This window comes from Artemia sp. Qi Xiang Cuo, chromosome 6 (assembly GCF_049724085.1).
Source record: "Artemia sp. Qi Xiang Cuo chromosome 6, ASM4972408v1, whole genome shotgun sequence".
NCBI lineage: Eukaryota > Metazoa > Arthropoda > Branchiopoda > Anostraca > Artemiidae > Artemia > Artemia sp. Qi Xiang Cuo.
This window is the reverse complement of record NC_142799.1, coordinates 77,886,340-77,904,689: the sequence shown is the minus strand read 5'-3', so window position 1 is coordinate 77,904,689 and position 18,350 is coordinate 77,886,340. Positions and strand designations below refer to the sequence as shown.

Below are 18,350 nucleotides of genomic sequence, written 5' to 3'. Positions count from 1 at the left end.
GTATTTGTGGGGGAAAGTTTCATTTTTCTCACATATCATTCACATTCAAGGTCAACTAGGAAAGTTGTAAAATGGGCTATTTCCTTCTCCTGAAAAGTTGATTTTTACTTTGCATGTGAGGTGTCCGCCCAAAGACCGCGATATTGTAGTGACTTTCCCGTGAGACATACTAGGTTAGAGCTACTATTGAGATTCACAGTGCATGCCACCAGAGGCCTTGTTAAAGGCCTCCGCTAATGGAGCAAACGAATAAGACTGGCACGCATGAAGAATAGTGGGCCCAAATGAAAAAAAAATGTAGGAGGGGTATCAAGATTTTTTTTTATTTTTGAAAAGAAAATACAAGAAACGGTATTTTTCAAAATCGAGGGGACGAGGTCTTTTTTCATATCATTTTAGGAAGAAAAAAATTAGAAATTTACGAAAATTATCCCTCCCCAAATGGTACAAATGATGAAAAACTTACTATCAGGGATTGATTATGAACAGCTCGGATTGTGAATAAAACGGACAATGACGCTTTGCATTTTCATCTGGAACTGAATCAAACAGGGCATTATTCTATCAATGCCATATCTTGATTCCTTCTAGCCAATGACCAAAAGGTGTAGAGTATCTATTGATTAAAATGGGTAATGATCTAGTAATGTATCGAGCTCTTATTGTGGTTGGCGTTGCGAAGTACTCTTAAAAAATCTGAAAAATAAGACATTCGAATAACGAATACCTGCCACAACAAACTCATGAACAATCTGAATTCTTCTTCTTCTTCTATTTCACAGCAGGCGGGCTTTTCAGTTGATACTATTTAGCCCTTTTCCTTTTGCTTCACTCTGTGGGCTACAGAGCTTTTGGCTTGGTTGTCTCTTATTTATTAGATATTCTCAGATATCTTTCAGTAGATCTTTCGACTCAAGGAGTTCAAATATAAGATGATAGATATTGATTTCTGTACTCTGTGTGCAGGTATTGTCGGCTAGGCTCTTGGCTGATAGTGAGATTTTGTGGTGTTTGAAGCACATTAACAGTTTACAATGCAAAGTATGCTGTGCAGACGTCAGCATATTACATTCAAATAGGCAGTGGTCAATTGTTTCATTATTCATAATACCATACCTGCCAAGAGGGGACAGGGGAACTGAACCACTTGAATTAGGAAACTGATACGAGAATGCAAGAAAGTTTAGTCCATTTGTTCCAGAACGAATTCTATGATAAATTTTGGAAAAATACTTATTGGGAAAGGGGGAAAGAGTAGGATTTTTCTTATTAAACATAATATCTGATAGTCTCCATCGGTAAATATCTCTAATGGGGATTAGTCTCCCACTTGGCTGGTCAATATTTATAGCATTTTTTGCAATTTCATCAACCTGATGATTATCACTTATACCAGAGTGGCTAGTAATATACTGAAGATAAGTTTTTATGCCACTTGAAGCAAGATTATCGATAATACTAAGACAATGATAAGTGTCAATATCCAGCTTATACTGAGGAGCTGAAGACAGCAACTCAAGGCTTGATAAAGAATCAGAATAAACTATAATATTATTTGAATTAGCAAACAAGGGTTTATTTTCCATAAGGTGTTCTAATGCCATGATTATGGCATTTAACTCAGCAGACATTATAGATACATTATTATACAATCTCTCACCCATTGCAATTTTCAGGTGAGGAAGGAAAGCACCACTTGCTACCTTCTCATTCATTTTGGACCCATCAACAAAGATTTGGAAATGGTTTTTATAAGTAATTGTATTAAGTTCAGCAATTTTTTCTGGACAAAAGCAATGGGGGTTAAATCTTTAGTCCAGTTTGAGAAATCAGTATTTATTATGGGGATTGACCAATTCCATGGAGGGGATTGGGGGAAAGTAGGTGCAATATGCTTTGCGGGTACAGGCAACTTCTTCTGAATATTGGCATACTCATCTGCAATGCCTCTATACATGGCTGGATTTCTTAACCAATTATGTAGGGTGTGTGAGCTACTTGATTCAATTTTTGTAAGATGTTTTATCAAGAGAAAGCTACGTCTCTCCCTTATTGTTGTTAACCCACTCTCCATAAGCAGAAACTTGTTGCTTGTGGGTATCCTGATACCAAACATGAGACGTATTATATCGTTACGCATTGTTTCAATTATTTGTATCTGGGTCTTTGCGTATGCACCAAAGGCGATGAGTCTATAGTCAATATAGGTTGTTCTATGTGATTTATAAAATTGGAGTAAGGCTTTCTCCTTACTGGTCCAGAGCCTGGAAAGAAGTCTTTTTAGTATATTTGTTTTTCTATTGAATTTTTTTGTTAAGTTTGAAATGCGGATGTTAAAGTTAAGTTTTTGATCGAGCATGAGACCAAGGTAATTAATATGATTATCTTCTGGAATAATTTTTCATTTTGAGTTATTCTTACATTAAAATGATTTCGCTTTCGGTGAAATTGGATTATTTTTTACTTGGTAGGTGCAATGGGTAAATCTGAATGTTGAGAGAATTTTTCAAATGGGAAAAGTGACTTTTGCAGCTTTGACTGTGCAATCTCAAAGGTGTTGCCAGATGACCATAGTACCAGATCATCGGCATATTGTAGATTCGTGTGGGGGAGGTTCATGTCCCAGAGATATAGGGCAAAGAGGAGGCAGCTGAGGACTGCTCCCTGAGGAAGGCCTTTGGTTATTGTCTTTTGGGGTGAAGAGGCTGAACCCACACAAACAATGAAACTTCGCAATTCTATGAAAGATTTTATAAAAGATACTAGCTTGGGGGGTAGTCCAAGGTTTTCAAGATTAGTAAAAAGGATTCGGTAATCCACACTGTCATATGCCCCTTCAAAGTCTAGGGAAGCAGCAACTAGGACATTTTTTTTATAGAATGATTTATTTATTCCATTTGTCAACAATATGAAAACGTTTGTTGCGGAGTGGTGTTTCCTGAGACCAGTATGGGTGTGAGGTTTCATTTTATTTTTTTCAACAAACCAGAGGAGTCGGTAATAAATCATTTTATCCATTATTCTTCCTATCACACAAGTAAATATTTTTGGCCTTTTAGACTAAGGGTTACTTTTAGGTTTATTTTTCTATAGAATTGGTAGGTAGGACGATCATTTCCAGATATTGTGAAATATAGATGAATCCCAAGCATGAACATAACAACTTAGAATTTGCTGTTTTTATGAAGGGGTGAGATTCTTTATCCATGTAGGTTGTATATTGTCATAGCTGCCGCTAGTCTTGGTCTTAATATGATGTATTACATTATTCGTTTCCTGGAACGAAAATGGGCTGGTTATATGCTCGGATCCTGGACGAGGTCGGTAACTTGGGTTCATAGGAATTGGCGGCATTTTGCTACAATTATTTGATGTTAACTTATTAACAAAAAGAGTGGCAAAAAGCTTAACGTTTTCATTATCATTGTCATAATGGGTATTATTATGTATTAGCTCATACAGGAGTGCATTGGGGGAAGTCTGTTTCCCACAGATGTGGCTTATGACTTTATGTATAATTGGCTCATGTGTTTCTCTGGAGAGATTATTTGCAAAATTATTCCAGTAGTTATATTTGGCATTTGTTATGGTCCTTTTTAGATTAGATTCTGCTTGTAATTTTTTTAAATTTGTAGTAGGTGATGGTTTTTTTAAGAATGTTCTCCTAGCTGCGTTTTTTGTTTTCCATTTATTTTGGCACTCATTTGCACACCATGCTTTGGGAATGTGTTTAGGGAAGGTTTTCCTGGGTGTTGTCCAGGGGATAGCATGATTAGCTGTATTTATTAGTAAAGATGCCAAAACTTTAGCATGTGTGTCAGCTGTTGCATTTGAAATGCATGAATTTTGGGTGAAACTTGTAATTTCATCATTTAGCTTATTTTGGAACATAGGCCAATTTTCTTTAGCATTGATATACTTGGAGGTATGTGATAGAGTTTCAACAGGTTCATTTAGGGAGCAAACTATGGTAAAGTGGTCAGTACATAGACTATCAATTTTATTTATATAAATTTTATTCAAAATATTTAAAGACACAATTTGTAGGTCAATTGTAGAGAAACTGCCACTTTTGGGGTTGAAATATGTGTTCAGGTTTGGAGGGGTAGCAACAGCTAATTCATTATTATTTGAAATCATACGCTCAATGAACTTACCAGCTTTATTTGCTGGTTTATTCCCCCACAAAAGGCTGTGGGCATTAAAGTCTCCACAAATAATGATATTTTTCAACATATTAGAACTATTGATATAGCTGAAGAAATCCATGGCATCTGTAGTTTGGCCATTAGAGTTATGAAAGCTTAATATGTGAGTTTTTGTATTATACAGCCAAACACTGATACCAATTGTATCAACATCATTTACAAAATCTGGAGAGTTGATGCCACAGAATTTTATATTATTTTTAACTATTAAAGCTACTCCACCTTTTTTTCTCTCTGATGATCCATCCTTTCTCAGGATAGTGTATCCCAGAGACTTAATTTGTTGATTTTGGGTTAAATGAGTTTCCTGGAGGCAAACAGTATTAATGGAATTATTATTCATAGCATATATTAAATCATTTAATTTGATTTCTGTAAGTGATCTTACGTTCCACTGGAGCATTGATATGTGTCGTTTTGTTGATTTACTTTGCGTATGACTGTGTATCAATGTTCAGCTTTGTTAATAGTAGAGCCAGATCTTTTTTTGCTTGAATAAGCATATGATTAGGCATGTTGATTTCTGAAAACTTATCACTGATTTTTGTTTTTGTTGTATGTTTATGGTCTGAACTGCATTACAGTCTAGAATGATTAAGCATATACTTGGGGGTCGTATGTTTGGTTTTGGATCTAGCTATTCAGTTAAGGGATTAATTCCTAGTTGTGTTTATGGTTTGTTTCTTGTTGGGAGGGGGTGCCAGGCCGGCCTCACCTCACTAGGAAAGGAGGCTTGTTGGCTTGGTGATTCTTTCTGATAGACATGTGAGCTAGGGGGCTTAAAGGATGGTGTTTTGTAAGGAGTACTTGATGCATTGGGAGTGTTTGACTTGAGAGTTTTATTTGGTTTCAATATAGGTTTTATTTGGTGTGATTGGGCAGCATTTGCTTCCATAGCTGCAAAAGGGTATGGAATGGCCTTCTCTCTTACTATTTGGAGTCTTAGTACTCTTTTTTATATGCAGGGCATTGTGATTTATTGGTGGATTCATGTGGGCCTTTACAATTGATACATGTAGGCTGAGTGTTTTTGCGAGTTGTCAACTCTTTAGGATGGGACCCTTTACAATTACTACAGGTTAGGAGAATTTCATTGCATTTATTTGTTGTGTGTCCCTGTTTCAGACACTTCTGACACTGGATAGGCTTTGGCTTGTATTCCTTGTGCGGTTTGATTTGCCCAAGTAAGAATAACTTTTCTGGAATATTAATTTTTTCCTTCTGTGTAAATAAGAAAGATCTACTTGTTTTTAACCCATAAGAGCTGGATTTGCCCAGTTGAGTGACATCTTCTACAGGGACTGTGTTACCAGCCCTATCTGAGAGCCCTTCTTTTAACTGCTGAATTAGTGTTTCTAGGGGAACATTATATACTACTATTTTTGTTGTGGATTGTTTTGGGTTCCATTTAGATGAATTAATTGGGGTATTCAGAAGAGATTTTAGATTAAGTATTATGTCTACTGATTTCTGATCTTGGACAGCTATTAACAAAGATCCATCACGGTGAATATTAAGAGAAAACATTGATTTTAACATTTTGAAATTTGAAACCCTCATTGTATTAATATTTGTTATTTCAAAGGGGGTATTAGGAGTAATTTTGAGGTAAATGCCTAAGTTTTGGGAACGAGAGACTTGGACAGGGGGAGGGGAAATACTTTTGATTGGGGACGTTTTTTCCTTTTTTTGGAGCTCCTAGAAAGGACCTCTTGAAAGCTATTATCATCTATGGTAACATTAGCTCCAACACTGATCATTGTCTTATTCTCAGAATTTGAGCTTTCATGTGAGCTTTGTGATAGAGAGCTTGACCAGCCAAGATGGGGCAAAAATGGATTAATTTCATTAGTATTTAGGGTGGGATCCGGAGGGACTTTTTTAGGGGGAGTTCTTTGTATTGCCTATTGGAATAAGCTTTAATCTAAACTGGAAAGTATGATAATATGATACAAGACCGTCTGCACTCTACTGTGGGGAATACTTCACCAGCCACAAAAGAAAACACCACAGCTTGGCCCTGAGGAGGATTTTGAGCACAATTGGTTTAGTACAACTAGTGATAAATCGAGACAATAATTAACAAGAAATTTATTTTTAAATTCCTTAAAATGTTTCTTAAAATTCTGTCTAAAGACTAATCCTCACTTTTCTCTTTCTTCAAAGTCTTGAAACTCTGTATAGTTTTTGGAATTTGTGTATCAATTTGAAGTTTTATTAAGTCATTACAGAATTTAGTTTTCAAGTCGTATAAAAGACGGTTTTCTCATATCTCCCCCCCCCCCCGCCATCGAAAAATTGTGAGGGTTGTCATGATGTATATAGCCTTATATTTTCCTAGTGATTAATTGCATTTTTTTAGCAATCGGGACCAGCTGGGCTTCTATCAGATACTGGGATTCGAATCTTTGGCTCCAAGATTTCAAATATTGATTCCTTCTCTAATATTGTAAACCCAATGCTTATTCCAAGAGTTGTTGGGACATCTGGACACAAAGCTGTTCGTGAGGTATGTAGAACCATTTTCTACGATATACATAGAGACAAATCCTTCCGAATAAGGGCGGAGGGTATGTCTCTTCTCTCTTTTTCTCCTTCATGTCTGTCTGGCGACCAAATATTTATTATCATTTTATGGTATTAAGGCTAATTTTATTGTTTTTAGATAGGATTGAATGCTCAGTTTATCTTCATAATTATTTTTCTTGATTTGAGATTTTCAAGTTGAACATTAAAATGCAACTTCATATTTCCAAGAATAAGAAATTATTATAACCGCCATCTGTTTAAGAGGCCGATCTTATTATAGATGCCTGAAAAGGATGAAGAAATTTAAAAAAAAATAATGGTTATATTTTAAAACTTTAGTGGTTTTAATTTTGTCTGATCAGGGAGGTTTGTGTCCTCCTTGCATCTTCCTGCAGTGTTTTATATTTTGTATCATTAGATTGTCATTAGATGATCCAAACCGCAGAGGGTGCCATCAGGAAGTGAAGATCTGCATGGTTAAATATATTTCTACGAAATGTCCAACTGCAAATCAATATAAAGAGTCCAACCCATACTACGGCATCCCCGGCAAGCGATGCGTTGATGGTTTCATTGGCGCCTTCTCCGAAAAATTGGCAAGCTGACGTGCTACTTTAGAAACATAGACAACCCCTCAGTTTAGGGTGCTGGAACGTCTGCTCGATGAAATGCCTAACTACCCAACCGTTTATCGCTGAGGAATTGTTGCGTTACAACATAGACATAATGTGCGTTACAGAAACTCAAATCAACGGCATTTTGGAAGGCTTAGAGATTAGAACTCCTGAGGACGACGCTTTTTTCTCCTTTTTCAACACCGGATCCTTTGATGGATCTGCGTATGGTGGGGTGGGCATCATTTTCAGCCCCTTATCAGCGAATTCACTTTTAGAGAGGGAACCCATCTCACATAGAGTAGCAAGAAGGCGATTCAAAGGCCATCTATTCAACATATCAGTTATTGTAGTTTATGCTCCAACCAGAGACGCGCTGGAGAGTTAAGCAGATCTTTATCTATCAAGTTTTAACTTTTACGCTTAAGAAAGTAACACAAAGAAACCTCATCTTTATTGGAGGTGACTTTAAAGCTAGAATTTGGGGAAAAGTATCCAATGTTGATTCTTCTATTGATCACTTCGGTCTTGGAGTTAGATGTAGCAGGGGATCAAGACTTCTTCACTTTGCCATGATGAAGGATTCGGTCATTACCAATACCTTATTCAAACACAAGCCCAGCCACAGAGCCACATGGTATTCAAGAGATGGTAGAGCAAAAAGCCAGATTGATTACATCCTCATGTCCCGCCATTGGAAATCAATGGCTACGAATAGTAGATCGTACATTGGAGCAGATACTGACTCAAAACATGGGTGGGATCATCTTCTAGTCAAGTTAGATCTAAAGTCATGACTTATAGCACGCCCCAAGAGGAAACTTCCACGAAGATTTGATACCAATCGCTTCGATGATCGTAATATACGACAGGCAATCTGCTTAGAGTTGTCTAACCGCTTTGAAGCTCTCCAAGTGCAAGCGAACGACGAGCAAACTCAAAGTTTGCATAAGGAGTGGTTGACCATACGCAATACAATCCACAAGGCTGCAGCTACTAAGATAGGATACCGCAAAAGACTATCCAAAAAGTGGATGTCAACACGCACAATTCAGTTGGCTGAGCACAAGCAACAGATATCGGACAGAAAATCGGAGTTGTTCAAACGCTTGAGAAGAGAGTGCCACCAGTCAGTTAAGAATGATAAGAACCAGTACTGGGAGAAAATCGCTGAAGACATGGAAGCCGCTGCCTCTAAATCAGACACCAGGAAGATGTATCAGCTCCCAAAATCAATCAGGAATAAATCACATAAGCCTACTAGTAAGTTCGTCGAAGATGAAAACGGCAAGTTATTCTCGAATAATCCCAAAAGAATAAATCATTCGAAGGAGCAATTTGACAAACTACTTAACCATCACCAACTCTCCACGGCGATGGATGATAATCAGCGCTACCATAATCCAAGTCCCTGATGACCTGCAGGAACCAAACTCTCCTAGCAGTATTTACAATGACGTGAATGTGGCTCTTCCACGTTACATGAAGTCCAACAAGCAATCAATTGCCTTAAAAGCAATAATGCCGCTTGACCCGATATCATTCTAGCTGAACTTTACAGGTATATAGGGGCAGCACGTTTCTTCAGGCTTGATAAGTTGAACTGTCGTATATGGAAAGTAGAGATGGTTCCTATGAATTGGAGAGATCCTATCATCCTTCCAGTCTTCAAAAAAGGGCTAAAGACAAAATGCAGCATTTATCTTGGGATTTCTCTCATATGTATTGCTGCAAAATTATTTGCAATAGTGCTACATAATCGTTTTCGTATCCAGCGCAACCCAAAGACAAGACCCAATCAAGCGGGATTCCGCCCAGGCATGGGAACAATTGGCCAACTATTCGTTTTAAGACAAACCCTTGAACACAGGGCAAAACACCAGAAACCAGCACTTTCTCTCTTCATAGATTTTATTACAGTTTTTGATTCTGTTCTAAGGGATGGAATCTGGAAGGCCATGACAGAGGATGGAGTACCAGGCAAGATAGTCAGACTTATCCAAGCATACTACCAGCATACGCGAGCCCAAATTCAGATCGGTGGAGAACTCTCCTCGATGTTCCAAATTGATTTTGGTATCCGAAGGGATGTATATTGTCTCCCGTCTTATTTAATTTCGTGATCGACTGGATTATGACCAGAGCAATGACGACTTTTTCAGGCTTTGAAGTGAGTCTCAATTTTGTGATCACCGATCGGGACTACGCCGACGGTATTTACTTCTTAGCTGAATCTCGTTCAGAAGCCCAATCTATGCTATCGTAGGTAGCTGAAAAATCCTCTCTGGTCGGCCTGAAATTAAGCTCCCCGAAGACAAAAGTCCTGGCGTCCGGGTTATCATCTCAAGATCCACCAATTTTACTAGAACAGTCGCCCATAGACGAGATGCATGAATTTAAGTACCTTGGCTCTCTAGTAGACCCAATAGGAGGATGCACATCAGAAATACAGTCAAGAATTACTTCAGCAACTGGAGTCTTCACCCAGCTCAATCACTCTCTATGGAACCAGGAAAATGTTCGTCTGAAGACTTGAATAAGGATTTACCAGGCCCTTGTTCGGTCTGTCTTACTATACGGCTGTGAGACATGAACTATGAAAGCATCCGACATTCAAGCCCTAAACGTATTTGACCATTTATGTTTAAGAAGAATCATTGGCACTAAACTCCGTGATCGTGTCAGTAACGTCGAACTCCGCAAAATCTGCTATCAGCGTACAGATTTGGCCACTATAATTAAACAAAGAAGACTCCGATGGTTCGGCCATACACTTCGCCGCCCACGACACACCTTTGTCAATAAAGCCCTAAGATGTACAGCCCTTTCGGGATAGAAAAAGTGACATGGGAGACAAAATAAAACATGACTTGCCTGTATCAAGGCTGACCTAGACCCAATCGTGGCTTCAAGAAGTATGGACGAAGATAGAAAAAGTCCTGGCTCGAATTGATTGAGCCGCTTGCAAACGACCGAGACTTGGCTTACTACAATGACGAAGCTACTGGACGCCAGGGAGAGTGGAGATGCTTGAGTTCTGCTACAAGTAAGTATTGTCCAAAACAAAGACTTTGAAGAATTTGCCTAAAGAATTTTTGAAAGTTGAAGCTTGACAGTCTCCAACTAGTTACTCTTTAAATTTATGAATGATTTTTTTTTTCTTTTTTCCAGTATTCTCACACAAGATTCATATTATGCTATTTTTAGATGGATGACTGAAGCCTCCATAATAGAGTGATGAGCTTTACTAAACTCGGTGGTATAATGTTGTTACTGTAATGTATTATTACTATTGAGTGCTGTAGCCAATTTTCTGATTAGGTAATTTTTGCTGGGGGGGGGGGGTTCTCCACCCTTGAAGGGTAGAAAATGTCTCGTATTGCCCCTCCTTTGTGTACAGTCATTGTTCTAAGGCCAATTGTCGCTAATTATCGGTTTCAAATAAAAGCGCAATATTTAGCTTCCTTTCTTTTTTTTTCCTTTTTTTAATATTTTCATAATTTTAAACTATTTTGCTCAATTTATTTGGTTCGTGTTGAGCCAAATTTCTACCCCGGGCATTGGTAGTAAATTTCTCACCCGGGCAGAACCAGGCAAAAATCACGCTTATTCCCCAATAACAGCTCAAAATAATATTTTTGTAATGATTAGCCCCCCTACCCCTCCCGCAACTACAATGCGCATATACTTTGCCAGTCATTGCTTTGTACAGTTTCGACAGGTAATAAATGTATATAATATCATATATAGTTCAAGTTTTAAATTATTTCAGCACATTTCAAATTGGATGAAGGTTCTAAATTGGCAAGTTGAAATGGACGCCTTTACAGACCAAACCCCAGTTGGGGCAAAGGAATTCACAAATGTTATTGCAACACTGGACCCCAAGAGCCCACGGCGACTCGTATTGGCATGCCATTATGATAGTAAACCCTCTTCTGATGGCTTGTTTGTTGGTGCCACCGACTCTGCTGTTCCCTGTGGTATGATGATGCAACTGGCACTTGATCTTAGATCTGAACTTGCAGCTCTAAAACGAAAGGTTGGCATTCAGTATCTTCACTTTAAGTTGTGGTTTCCGAACTCGAAAAAATCGTCCTCTTTCTCTCCCACTTGTGAAATATTCTTTGTGCATGATTTTAAAGATTTTAAACAATAGACTCCGAGCTAGGGGATTTTCGCAACCCTGGAATAAAAAAAAAATGAAAAGATTAAGTGAAGATATCTAGGATGTTTGCACCCCTGGGTATGCGAAAAAATGTCTATGATAATGATTTTAGAAAAGATTAAGTGAAGATATCTAGGATGTTTGCACCCCCAGGTATGCGAAAAAAATGTCAATGATAATGATTTTAGAAAAGATTAAGTGAAGATATCTAGGATGTTTGCACCCCTGGGTATGCGAAAAAACGTCTATGATAATGATTTTAGAAAAGATTAAGTGAAGATATCTATGATGTTTGCACCCCTGGGAATGCGAAAAAACTTTTATGATAATGTTTTTAGAAAAGATTAAGTGAAGATATCTAATATGTTTGAACCCCTGGGAATGCGAAAAAACGTTTATGATAATGATTTTAGAAAAGATTAAGTGAAGATATCTAAGATGTTTGCACCCCTGGGAATGCGAAAAAACGTTTAAGATAATGATTTTATAAAATATTAAGTGAAGATATCAAGTATGTTTGCACCCCTGGGTATGCGAAAAAAGTGTCAATGATAATGATTTTAGAAAAGATTAAGTGAAGATATCTAGGATGTTTGCACCCCTGGGAATGCTAAAAAACGTTTATGATAATGATTTTAGAAAAGATTAAGTGAAGATATCTAGGATGTTTGCACCCCTGGGAATGCGAAAAAACGTTTATGATAATGATTTTAGAAAAGATTAAGTGAAGATATCTAAGATGTTTGCACCCCTGGGAATGCGAAAAAAAGTTTATGATAATGATTTTAGAAAAGATAAACTGAAGATATCTACGATGTTTGCACCCCTGGGAATGCGAAAAAGCGTTTATGATAATGATTTTAGACAAGATTAAGTGAAGATATCCAAGATGTTTGCACCCCTGGGTATGCGAAAAAAATGTCAATGATAATGATTTTAGTAAAGATTAGGTGAAGATATCTAGAATGTTTGCACCCCTGGGTATGCGAAAAAAATGTCAATGATAATGATTTTAGAAAAGATTAAGTGAAGATATCTAGGATGTTTGCACCCCTGGGTATGCAAAAAAATGTCTATTATAATGATTTTAGTAAAGATTAAGTGAAGATATCCAGTATGTTTGCACCCCTGGGTATGCGAAAAAAGTGTCTATGATAATGATTTTAGAAAAGATTAAGTGAAGATATCTAGGATGTTTGCACCCCTGGGTATGCGAAAAAACGTTTATGATAATGATTTTAGAAAAGATTGAGTGAGGATGTCTATATCTAGGAAGGTACACTTTCCTGTATAGATAAAGGTAAAGGATGCGGCACTAGACCCTTAAGGTCCGAACCGGCGGTGCTGACCTCCATCTCAAAGCTCTTCAGCCAGGAAGTGCAACGGGAGAATGGGGGCCAGCTATCCTGTGCTTTCGCACACCCTTCCTATTTACCTTCCCCAGATTTCTCCAGGTACTCATTTAGAGTTGGGTCGACTCTGGCTGAGCTTACAGAGTTACGCCACTGACCCCCGTCCTAAACCAAATAATTGAGTACACTAGGATTCGAACCCTCGCTCTCTCGGACAAAGGATCCTAAATCCAGCGCAATAATTCACTCGGCTAGGACGGCTCGGTTCGGACACTTTCCAGTATAGTTCTATATTCTTACATAAGATATAGTATAATGAGGAAAGAATTAGTAAGATACAGCTGTATAGATTAAGCGAGGGTGTTAAATCCCTAACATAATACATACTTAGGGTAGCGTTTCAGCAAAATGTCGATGTTGATTCTAAGGGATTCTAAGGATTCCAAGGAAGTGCTTTTTCATAAAAATTTAAAGGGGTGAGCCTGTTGGGGGGGGAGGGCTAGGAACCCCCGATTGAAACCATTCATAATCACAGATAAAATGAAATAGAATCTACTAGATTTATTGTCCCCCCAAAGGGCTGCGCAACGCGGTTATAGACTAAAATTTTTATCAATCCTCAGTTTTATAGAGAGGTCCATACTATGGCTGTAATATGTAACATAAGATATGTATACATAATACGTAACATAAATGAAATGTATACATAACATACTTATGAAACTGTCATAAATTCCATAATAAAAGCTCATTGAAGGTATTTTTGTTCTTATCACAGTAAGATGTTATTTGACAACAGATGTTTGTATATATCTCTTTCTCTTTTGGAAAATGAAGCTATTAAGTTTTGGGGCAAAAATAGTCTGTTTATGGGCTGTGCCAATTTGAAAGTAACCACATTCAGAAATAAGATAGGATAATAGTAAAGCAGAAAGGTTGCACATGATTTCAAAGTATAAACTGTGTCTAGAAATAAACTCTTAAAAGAACAAACTTACTAGTATTATTTAAGTTCTTCTAACGCTATGAGTCCCCAGTAACTCACTCCAACAATTCCAGTACATGTAAGTACATATATACGTAGTGCTCAATCAGGTATGAACAAAGTTCCAAAGCTGCCAGTAGCAGAATTCGACAGAATTCCAAAAGTTGTCGACACTTTAGCAGCACAACTTGTGTTTTGACAGCTTTTCTTTGAGCAAAAAGTATTTCTACGTGTAAAAATGGTATTTTCCGACAAAATCTACCACCAAATTTGAAAACTGCCAAGTAGTATTGCTTCTTCGCCACCCCGCTTTTTCCATGACGGTACTCAATACTATAGTACACGTTAATGAGCCGCTACCGACCGCACATAAAATGGTCTATTTGTAATTTCTAGGGATTCATTTAGAAAAAGTTTCACAAAATGCTGGAAAGCAACTTATACCCAAATCCCAATTACAAATCCCCTTAAACTGTAAAGTCACTTAAAACGGCTTCAAAGACCCTTTAAAGGTGATTACTGGTATGCTACCGTGTTTAGTGCAAAAGACACATCTCAGTTAAGGCCGGTCCCCCCCTGAAATTTCGGGGAAGGTTGTGTCCCCCCCCCCCAAATGTTTTTCCAATTCATAAAAACGCTCTTCAGGGACCCTAAAAGGATCCCTGGACAAAAATGCGTACAAAATTTTTGATGTGTTTTAAAACATATTTGTACCCCCCCCCCTCCCCTCCAAAAAAAAATACTGGATACGGCTCTGATCTCAGTAAACGAAGTTTTGGCGTTATCAACGTTTTAGTGAAGCCATCAATCATATTCAATTAATCTTTTTTAGTTATCTTTTTTATGCGGGTTATGTTTCTTTCAAGTATTTTTTTTGTAATCAATTAGGTCTGCTATTGTTGTTAAAAGACTTAATTTGCTTTTAGGGAAGTGACATAACCCTTCAATTTATATTTTTCGATGGCGAAGAAGCTTTTGTGAGATGGGGACCAAAAGATTCAATTTATGGTGCAAGACATTTGGCTTCCAAGTGGGAAAACACCCCTTATCCACCTGGCAACGCTGCTGGAACTAACGAACTTGAGAGAATAGTAAGATATTTTTTTTAGAAGTCCACGAGGCTTTGTGGTCGATCTTTGTCGTATTCTATTTTAACATTGGCCGAGGAACATGTAGGCCGAGGAAAGAAATTGGCAAGCTAAGATGAGAGCTTTCTTAACAATTCTAAAAAAATTATTTACTCCTACCTAGAGGGTTATATTTTTGGCACGTTGCCCAAATTGGCGATTGAAACGGAAATAATCGCTGTTCTATTAGCCATCAACTTGGTCCCGCCAATATGGCAACCAAAATCTAAAAGAATTGTGTAGCTCATTGTAGTATATGGTTTCTCTGTAACTATTAATGTTTGTACCTCATTGGCCTTCGGCCTACATGTTTGAAGTCTTGATTCTTTTTTTTATCTTCGTCTTAAGTGTACTCCATCTTTTTACTTTCCGTACGATGGGCTATAAATATATAAACACATATATACATGAAAGTAAAAACACTGACATGAGCACATTGGTTCCTGAAAGGAGCCCATATTTCTCTACAAACATTAATTATGTTAAATAAATCTACTTGCGTAAATTACAAGATCAAAATTTTATCCGAACGGAGCATTTTTCAAACAATATGCACCAGAATTGATAGTTGGCTAATCTGTCTACCGATGAATGGCTGAGGTGGCTGGGCTGCCTACCGATAATGACTTGGGAGATCAAAATTTTGTATCATAAAAATTTGCAACATTAATCACCATACTCAAACAAGCTGGAACCTTTACTAATCAGCAGAGCTTAGCATAACGCTGCATGTACAGCCCGAAAATAGAACGAGACAAATACATTTAACATTTGTTAAAACATTGCATTGTTTTTCGCTTTTGGGGGGCTTCTACTCCAAATAGTGGAAATGAAGCACAAAACTGCAGATGAATTCAAACTGGATATTTGATTTGACAGCAGGACTTTTTTGGAGGGTGCCGCCCTGGATTGTGTTTATACGGATTAACATGGATTGTGTTTATACGGTGATCCTTCTATATGCTCTAAACTCAATAGCAATTTTTCGTCATTATTTAAGCCTCGGTTAAACTTGCTTACTTGAAAACTGCTCGGGTGATAGCAGAGAGCATGTAAAAGAATGTCATGGAAATTTTGCACCGTTCAAGGACGTCCTGATTTTGAAAGCTTCATTGACAAAGAACGCAATTTTCGGCAGCCTCTCATACTTCAATCGTGAAACACTACTTAACCACATTCAGTTCACTTATAATTAAATAAAAAAACTAGTTTTTCAACTGAAAGTAAGGAGCAACATTAAAACTTAAAACGAACAGAAATTATTTGGTATATAAATCAGTTAACTAATGAAGTAAATCGAATGAGGCTTAGTTTCTAAGACTAGTGACAAAGTATTAAGAAACTGCCAACGCTGTAAATCTTACCATCAAGCCTCATGGCTGCCCACAAAGGACAAAAGCTACTTGAACCATTTTTACACTGTTATTTTTCATTGGCTGGTCCATAGTTAAGCTACTTTAGTTTGAAAAGTACTAAAGTAATAGTAGAAGGTTTGAAGTATAAAAAACGAATCGAAAAATAGGTGCAAAGCTCTGAAAAGACCTACACTCCTTGAAAAATATGTGAACTTTTTCATTGACTCATCTGTCGATTGATAAGAATTTAATAAATCTTAATAAATCTTAAAAATAAATTTAATAAATGATTTCTATAAAAATCCTTTGCTACTTTCTTAGTAGCATATTAGAAAGTTGGCCCACGGCAAAAAAAAACTACTTCTGAACTAAAAGAGACACAATTTTCTTTTTAATGATAATCAAAACTTCTGCAAGAGCGGATGATTGTAAAGCTGATGAATTGCATCAGTTTTTGTGGAAAAAAAGTCGTTTTTGAAATGCGCCAGTTTGAAAATACCTTGAACTTACAATTTTTTGTGTCGTACACACCGAAAAATTAGATAATGACTCAGCTGAAAAAAGAATTGAGTCCCGACTTATCGCAAAAACAAGGTAGAAGCAAAAAGTAGGCCTGTGGCCCTTCTGTCACTACCCTGTCCCTTCCATCTTAAATTTTGGTCGAGGTAGGCATGTTTCATCTTTCTGAGCCAGGATTTTAGGTACGGATTTTCAATTTGAATGATTGAAGGGTCAAAATGAACCAGTATTTGGAAGTGCAAAGTGGGCCCATGTCCCCTCCGTCACCCTCCCCTGTGCCTCCCACAACCATTTTTTTTTTTTGCAGAAAGTCTGGAATGTTGTCCTTTGTTTAAAGATAAATCATGCAAGTATTTTCCGTCTGCATGATTCGAATGCTAAAGTGGGTCCCTGCCCACCAACAATGCTCTCCCTACTGTTTTTTAATAGAAAGGTAGGCATTGTACATCTTGTTTGAACCAGCATTATTGGAGGCAAAATGTGTGGCAATGGATTCTCCTACACTCCCTTTCCTCTCCTTGACAATTTTTCTTTTGCAGAAAAGTAGGCATGATGTACATTTTTGAAGCGTAATCGCACAAGGAATTTTATTCTGTATTAGTGGAGGCTTTAAGTGGGTCTATGACCCTTCCAATATCCTACCGCCCGTCCCACTTCCAACTTTTTAGCAGGAGGGTAGGCATTTTACAACCTGTTGAGCCAAAATCGCACTAAGACTTCAAATTGATATGATCGGAGAACCAAGGGTGCCTCCACTCTTTACCATCAAAAACCCATAGGACCCTCCAATACCGTGCACTCCAATTTGAGCCAGAATTATGCCAGAGTTGAGCCAGAACTCCCTTCATTCCCCCTGCCCCTCTGGCTACTAGCTTTATAGCAAAAAGATAGACATGTTGCACCTTTCTTGAATCGGGACCAAGCAAAATTTTCAGTCTGTATTGATAGAGGCATAAATTAGGCCCTTATCTCCTTCAACACACCCCCCACCCCTATCAATGCCAACTTTTTAGTAGATATCAGGTGTTTTGTAGCTTATCTTGACAGAATCACGTAAGGATTATCAGTCTGTATTATTGGAATGTCAAATGGGACAGCTGCCACATCAACCACTTCAACCCTACCACTTACAACGTTAAATGGAACTGAAAGCATACTGCACCTTGTTTAAATTGAAAATTCACAATGATTTTCGAATTGTATGAATTTAGGCACAAAGTGGGTCTAAGGTCACATGGAAACCCCTCCATGTCTCACCGCTACATTCTTAGCAGATAGTTAGGCATATTGCGCCCTGTTTGAAGCGGGATCATACAAGGATGTTCTATCTATATTATGCGTAGAACAAAATGGGCACCGGGCGCCTTCAAGGCCACTTTCTATTACCAACTTTTTAGCAGAATGGCAGGAAGGTATTTTTGTATTTATTGGCTTGAAATTTCAGAAGCAAGTACCCTGGGCCAATGAGATTTATGAGCATGTTGATTTCAGAG

The 18,350-nt window shown here is 37.7% G+C and overlaps 1 protein-coding gene across 2 annotated transcripts in view; it reads left to right on the top strand.

The window, feature by feature from the left end:
* isoQC (iso Glutaminyl cyclase) overlaps positions 1-18,350 on the top strand; it is an 85,937-nt gene that overhangs the window by 16,850 nt on the left and 50,737 nt on the right. For both annotated transcript variants that reach the window (XM_089091219.1, XM_089091220.1), the window contains exons 3-5: positions 6,571-6,717; positions 11,124-11,393; positions 14,783-14,947. In XM_089091219.1, the coding sequence (XP_088947345.1) occupies positions 6,571-6,717; positions 11,124-11,393; positions 14,783-14,947 (582 nt within the window). The remainder of the gene's footprint in view (positions 1-6,570; positions 6,718-11,123; positions 11,394-14,782; positions 14,948-18,350) is intronic.